Source organism: Parambassis ranga, chromosome 4 (genome assembly GCF_900634625.1).
Source record: "Parambassis ranga chromosome 4, fParRan2.1, whole genome shotgun sequence".
NCBI classification, from domain to species: domain Eukaryota; kingdom Metazoa; phylum Chordata; class Actinopteri; family Ambassidae; genus Parambassis; species Parambassis ranga.
This window is the reverse complement of record NC_041025.1, coordinates 5,397,829-5,404,581: the sequence shown is the minus strand read 5'-3', so window position 1 is coordinate 5,404,581 and position 6,753 is coordinate 5,397,829. Positions and strand designations below refer to the sequence as shown.

Sequence of the window (6,753 nt, the reverse complement as noted above, 5' to 3'; positions counted from 1 at the left end):
ATACATATATTGTACTTTAACTCATTTGTTTCACAAATGCGGCATGTTAGCTAAATAGATACAATATAACAAAATATAAGAAAGAGGATGCTCTGCCTTGATCAACCAAAGCTTGCTGAACTTTGCTTGGCCAGTAGGACTACAAACCAAAGTCGCATCTTTTGGTTACATATTCTGAGAATGTATTCATACACAGATGAATTACTGAGTGGCTTGGAGACTGATCTTTGTATAGCACGAATATATTCTGGCTATACATTTTATGTTATTGTTTATTAGATTCTAATTTATACTGCATAATACTTATCTAGTGAGTCGCAGTCTCATGTGAAAGGCTGAAATCCCCCAGCTCTAAATGAGTTTTTTTCTCTTAATGAAGGTCAGGAGAGAGTCACATCTTTCCTTTTGTGATAATTTATCCCTATCTGCTGTTATCTCTGTTTTGCCCCTTTAATCCTAATTGTATTGTATAATTGTGTGATGTGGACCTCCTGGTCTTTGAAGTATTGGCCCTATCCTTTCATTATTACCTGATGCCTTGAACCACTGTTAATTTTTGTTCCGCTCTGTTCTGTAATATCCAGTGTTGCAGAAGAAAAGAGAGCAGCTTAAGTTCAGTCATCTTAAATTTCCTTCAAGTCTGATGGAAAAATTATTTTGCCACAAAGATATAATATGTGGATCTTTTCTGCAATTTAGTCCACATGCTAGCAGTACATCTTAAATGGGGCTCATTGCTGTTTTGATTGCTTCTTGGTGTCACTGAATGGTACTTGTGAGGGGATAATGTAAAAAGATCTGTGGTATTGTGAGCAAAATGAGAGTTTTAAAATTGCTTCCATGATGCTGAAGGAAAGTTTTGGTTTGGTTTTTTTTTATTAGACATTGCAATTATAATTAAAAACAATTCAAGTGTACATGTACATGTTTGTGCCATCAGCGGGTAGAAATACCTTGACCATGAACACACAGTGTTTGAGTGTGTGTGTGTATAAATGAGGCAGATTGAATATTTTCTGTAAACAAGGCTGAACTGTGCTTTGTTAAATGCTTTTACAGTCAAATTTAAAATTTTGAGGAGGAGTCTGGTATGTACAAGCTTATGAGTGGATTACAAAGAGTGTGTGTGTGTGTGTGTGTGTGTGTGTGTATTTTGAACATTTCAAGTTCTCACACAGTTGAATTAAAGTGAAGATGGTACACAGAAATTTGAGCTGAGTTTAGATAGATACTCTGCAAATGGCACTGGCTAATTGCTGGAAATGTGTAGCAGCACACAGTCATCTACCAGAGAATTTATCCATAGTAACAATGCTTATACTGTATCCAACCTGCACTGACTCAGTTACACTTAATCCCACACATGCCTTAGTGGGGGGACAGACTGGCTATTCTGACAACATAAAAATGTGTGTGTGTGTCCGTGATAATTTTTGTTGCCATAATTTATTAGTTCCAAATGTGGTTCAACATTAGTTCTTCCACACTGTGAGAAAAAAAAAAATAGGCTTAAAAACATTCTGCTGGGAGAAAAAGTTGCAGACTGTGTGAGTTGTCTCAGTTTTTATTTATTTTTTTTACAGAGAACCATCACTAAATAGGATGGAAATACAATAAAAGGCATTGAAATGTCAACCCTAGCTTTTAAGAGTTTTTGAGGGGAGGACGCATCTGTGCAGTAAAGAAAACCTCTTACCGCTTCAGCACCATGGACAGTTACGGTAGGGGAGCTTACCTCAATGCTCTCCACGGGAGCCCAAGTTGGCTAATAGGCTCTCTGTGTGTCAGGCCGCTCCCCGTTCACTTTTAAGGCGAGATGGATGGACATGTGTCCTGAGATAATCCCAGTTTTATGTGTGTGTGTGTGTCCGGCTGCCTGTGTGTTACTAGAACATTAAGATAAATAACAGCGCACATAGACTTTCCTCATGTTTTATTTCTTTTATTAATTTGCTCAACTTTGGCTTTCAGCTTGTAACCAAACAGATGATTCCATGGGTATATTTTCACTTGTGTTGTTGACATGTCCAGATGCATGAAGTTTGGACATGGAGGTGGAGGTTTGTGACGCGCAGCCAGGTGTTTTTTTTTTGTTTTTTTTTATTATAAACTGTATGTATTTTCTTTTAAAATCTCAGAAAGCGACTGCGCCAAATGTTAAAGAAAACTAAAGAGAAACAGCAGATGGAAATAATCATCATCTCAGTCCCTGACAAATCCAAACCTATTGCATTTCTCATTATGCCGTTAAATTGTCGAGGGAACTTTCAGGCGTGCATTTATTAGACAATCAGTTTTTGAATAAGAAACATAGCTGACTTCTCCCTCGTGAGTAGGAGGCTCAGCCCCTAAAATAATTTGCTCTTATCTAATTCATTGATCTCAAAATGAAGCTGGTGTGGGCATGCAGCAGCCTAGAGACGGAAGGCTACATGTCAAATTGCATATGCTGTTCTGTGTAAGATAGCGTAACACAATTTAAAACTTCAATACAAGCCGAAATATACAGTGCAAACATGCAGTATACTACCTCGCGGTTGCAGGGGAGCATCATCGCCTGCCGGCTGGGAGGATTTCAGGACTTATTTCTTTTTTTTTTTTCCTCGCAGGCATCCGGTCGCCGCTTGTATTTAGAGAAAGAAAAAAAAACTCGGGGGCGTCCTCGATTGATTGTTTCGCAGGTCAGGGTGAGGAGGATGTTTCTCTCCCAAAACGAACATTTTTTAACGATAATTTCAAGGTTTTGTGAGGAAAGATATGATGGAAATCTTCTTGTTACAAGCTGCCGATTGACGCATGCGTGTGTGGAGGAGAGCGGAGAGAGAGCGTGAGAAAGAGACGCAGATGGAGCTGCAGAAAAATAAGCGCTGATTCTAACCTAAAAAAAAATAAAAAATAAAAAATAAATAAAATAAATGAGTGTGACCTTTGTGTGGGATAATATCTGAAAATATACATCCAGTCGATTTGAAGAAATATCACGGGGTTTGCTGCTGTTTTATTTTTTTGTCATGCCAACATATTAAAAACACAGCATGTCAGAGCAGCTTTGTGTAACAGCCTACACAGAGCAGGGGGGAGATGAAGTGAGATTTGCACACACGTGTGTATATCTATATATATATGTATATACATACAGGCCTATAGAAATGTAGGCCAAAGACTACCTTAAATACATCTACTTAGCTGTGTCTAACTAGATACGATTCTTATGGTTGTATCTGAGCATTTTGACAGTGAGTGTGTGTGCGTGTGTGTGTGTGGGGGGGGGGGGGGGGGGGTTGCAAAAGAAAATCATCTGTCTGCCTTTCGTTTAATAATCACAGCTGAAGGAATCATATATCACGCACATTAGCCCGAGGGCTATTAGGCAATGGTCCTCATTGAAATTTGCATTTTAAAACGATCGCTCTGTGCCTCCTTAAAACCACACTGTCAAATTGATGTGAACTAATGCAACAATTACAGACTCACAATGACGGCTCCGCTAAACGTCTGTAGTTGATGTAATATTTTCTCGCTGTTTGTAATTCTGTCTCTGCGTAAAAGTTGAGCTTTTCTTAACGCGCGGGGCCTCAAAACGTGCGCGCCGGACCAAAGTGGGCGACAAGAGTGCACGCGCGTCTTCTTTTGGGGGGCCACGCAGCACACGCACGAGAAGAAATCTTTAAAAAATGAAGAAACTTTCGATTTTTAATGCATCTTAACTCATCATGACGACTCCTGTGTGTTGTCACAGAGGTCAGCCATTTTAAGAGGAAAAGTTCTTTTTATTACATTATTATCATATTGTTGTTGCAATGCAAGAAAACTAGAAATAAAAAGTTAAACTAAAAGTCGGCTGCTGTCCATTATGGCCCACATATAGTGTATACATATATATATATATATATATATATATATATATATATATATATATATATATATATATATATATATATATATATATATAGGCTATAGGCAGGACCATGCAGCCTATTTTTGGGGACAACCCCTGCAAAGTGCACCGCTGCGTAAAGCCGTACAGTAAATTGGTTGCACGGAATAGTCACCTCTCTGGATTGAAGTCAGGTTTTAACTGGAAAAGAGGTTGAAGGTCCATGTTTGTTGGGATTCATTACATTAAATGGAATCCTGAGTATTACCCCCTCCACACACACACACACACACACACACCCTCTTTCCTTATTTTTTTTTCTCCTACTACACGCCGCTCTTTGTTTATGTTGTAATGTACATATATTTGGGTGAAGGTATTATAATAGCCGGTCTCCGTGCTGATTGGGCGCTCAGGTTGGTGAGTGAACGCCCTGCAGATTATGTCAGATTGCGTGCAGAAACCAAACCAGCCCAGCCTTTGAACTTCACCGCTTTTGGCTCGTATTCACGCTCTTCCGCTCATTTCCAAGCCAGGTGCTTGACGACAAACCTCAGAGAGAGAGAGAGAGAGAGTGAGAGAGAGTGTGTGTGACAGAAAAAATAACACTGAACACTTTTACGACTCCTGCAAACTGACTGCGGAACATCGCTTTCACCTTTGTGGATTTTTTACGTGTGTGCATCTTGCATGTGTTTTTTTCCTGCCTCAGGTCTGACAGAGTTCTGACTGGACTTAAGCAACGCGCATCACTGTTTTAACTCGGGGGAAAACAAACCGGGCGCTGGATTTTTATTTTCTTTTATTTTCATTTTTTTGCTGCTTTTTCAGACTCTGAACCTCCCAGACGGGGCATGACTGCTATCTGGCATCTAGGCAGGTGAATAGTTTCTCTTCTTTCAGATTCAAACTTTTCCTCGTCGTTAACATTGGGGATAAAAGTACAGTTTTAAGATGTCAAAACCCAGCGATCACATCAAGAGACCCATGAACGCGTTCATGGTTTGGTCCAGGGGCCAGAGGAGGAAAATGGCACAGGACAATCCCAAAATGCACAACTCGGAGATCAGCAAAAGACTGGGCGCCGAGTGGAAGCTGCTTTCCGAGTCCGAGAAGAGACCTTACATCGACGAGGCCAAGAGGCTGCGGGCTCAGCACATGAAGGACCACCCCGACTACAAGTACAGACCCAGGCGCAAACCCAAAAACCTGCTAAAGAAGGACCGCTACGTTTTCCCTTTGCCTTACCTCGGAGACACCGACCACTTGAAGGGACTTCCCGTGTCGGCCGCGGACACTCTTTTGGGCTCCTCGGAGAAAGCCAGGGCATTTCTGCCGCCGACGTCCGCCCCGTACTCCTTCCTCGACCCGAGCCAGTTCAGCTCCAGCGCCATCCAGAAGATGACAGAGATGCCCCACACGTTGAGCACCAGCACTTTGCCGTACGCGTCCTCGTTGGGATACCAGAACGGCGCGTTCGGCACCCTTGGGTGCCCCAGTCAGCACACCCACACCCACCCGTCGCCCACAAACCCGGGCTATGTGGTTCCGTGTAACTGCACAGCCTGGTCAGCGTCAAGTTTACAGCCCCCGGTGGCCTACATACTTTTTCCAGGTATGACCAAGACTGGGATAGACCCATATTCATCCGCACACGCCACTGCCATGTAACCCTCAAGACTCTTTCCCTCTTTTTAATTCACTTGAATACTGACATGCATGTAAATATAATACGGACAGCGCGCCCATTAGAGAGGCATGAACAGTGTTACCTGCCTTGGACTTGTTATGGCGAAAAAAAAAGAGAAAAAAAAAAAAACTTTTCCAAAATTCCAACAAGTTCCTGCCTGAGCTAAGGAGCTGGAGTTTGGCGTAAAGGACGGAGCCCTGTGAACTGTAAGAAATGTAAATGTTATAACGTTTATGGCAGCCAGAAAAGGAGGCCTTTAACTTTATTTATTGTGTACATTTCAATGCTGATATGCTGATTTGTGTTGATTATTGATAGGCTACTCTTTTATTTTGAAAATTTGGCTTGCACAATTAGCGTTCACATTTCCTGTATAAGCCTAATTAGTCCACATTTTGACAATTTTATGATGATGTTCTGGATTTAGGGTCAAAATCAGGACATATAGGCTGGATTATATACGGGTTATATTGTTTATATTTATCAAAAAAAAAAACAACTGGCACAGAAAACTAGACGGTTTATATAAGATGACAAAAAGAAGAATTTTTTTTTACATCCAAATGTTTCTGTTTGCATTTTTTTCCCCTGTGGTTCAGTGCTAATATAGTCACACGCGTCATTTGAGTTTGTTTTTTTTGTTTGTTTTTTTTGTTTTTCTGAGGATAACTTCTATTTGAATTCAAGGAGTTCTATGTGTATTTTCTATCTAAGATGGTAATTTAAAACCTGTCATGTTATGGAAAGGATAATGTATCTAGAAGGTTGATACCTCCTGCTCTTTGTTCAAGTGCTGAGCAAAGACATTTCAAATAAAGACAATCTGTCTTCAACCATATCAATTTCCTGTATTTGGAGGTTATTTAGACGACAAAGATAATGGGAGCGTTTAAACTGACAAAATAAAAGCCCAATTAATTCCATTTTACAAAATAAAATAAAGAATACAACACAGTTTTAATTAAGATACATATTAAAATATAATTTAAAAAAAATATATGTTCTAAATTTTCTAATAGACACAAGCTTATCAATACAGCTGATAGACTACAGGCTGGATCAGAACAATAACATTAAAATCAATCCTGAAATCGATGCTTTCTCTTTGAAGCTGTCAAACTCCTCCAAGGCTGCATTCAGCTGCTTATTATTATTATTATTATTATTATTATTATTATTATTATTC

General features: G+C 40.0%; 1 protein-coding gene across 1 annotated transcript; it reads left to right on the top strand.

The window, feature by feature from the left end:
• The first annotated feature begins 4,424 nt into the window (after positions 1-4,424).
• sox14 (SRY-box transcription factor 14) lies at positions 4,425-6,068 on the top strand. The gene has a single exon (XM_028404035.1). The coding sequence runs from the start codon at positions 4,832-4,834 to the stop codon at positions 5,546-5,548; it is 717 nt and encodes a 238-aa protein (XP_028259836.1). The 5' UTR covers positions 4,425-4,831; the 3' UTR covers positions 5,549-6,068.
• The last annotated feature ends 685 nt before the right edge of the window (positions 6,069-6,753 follow it).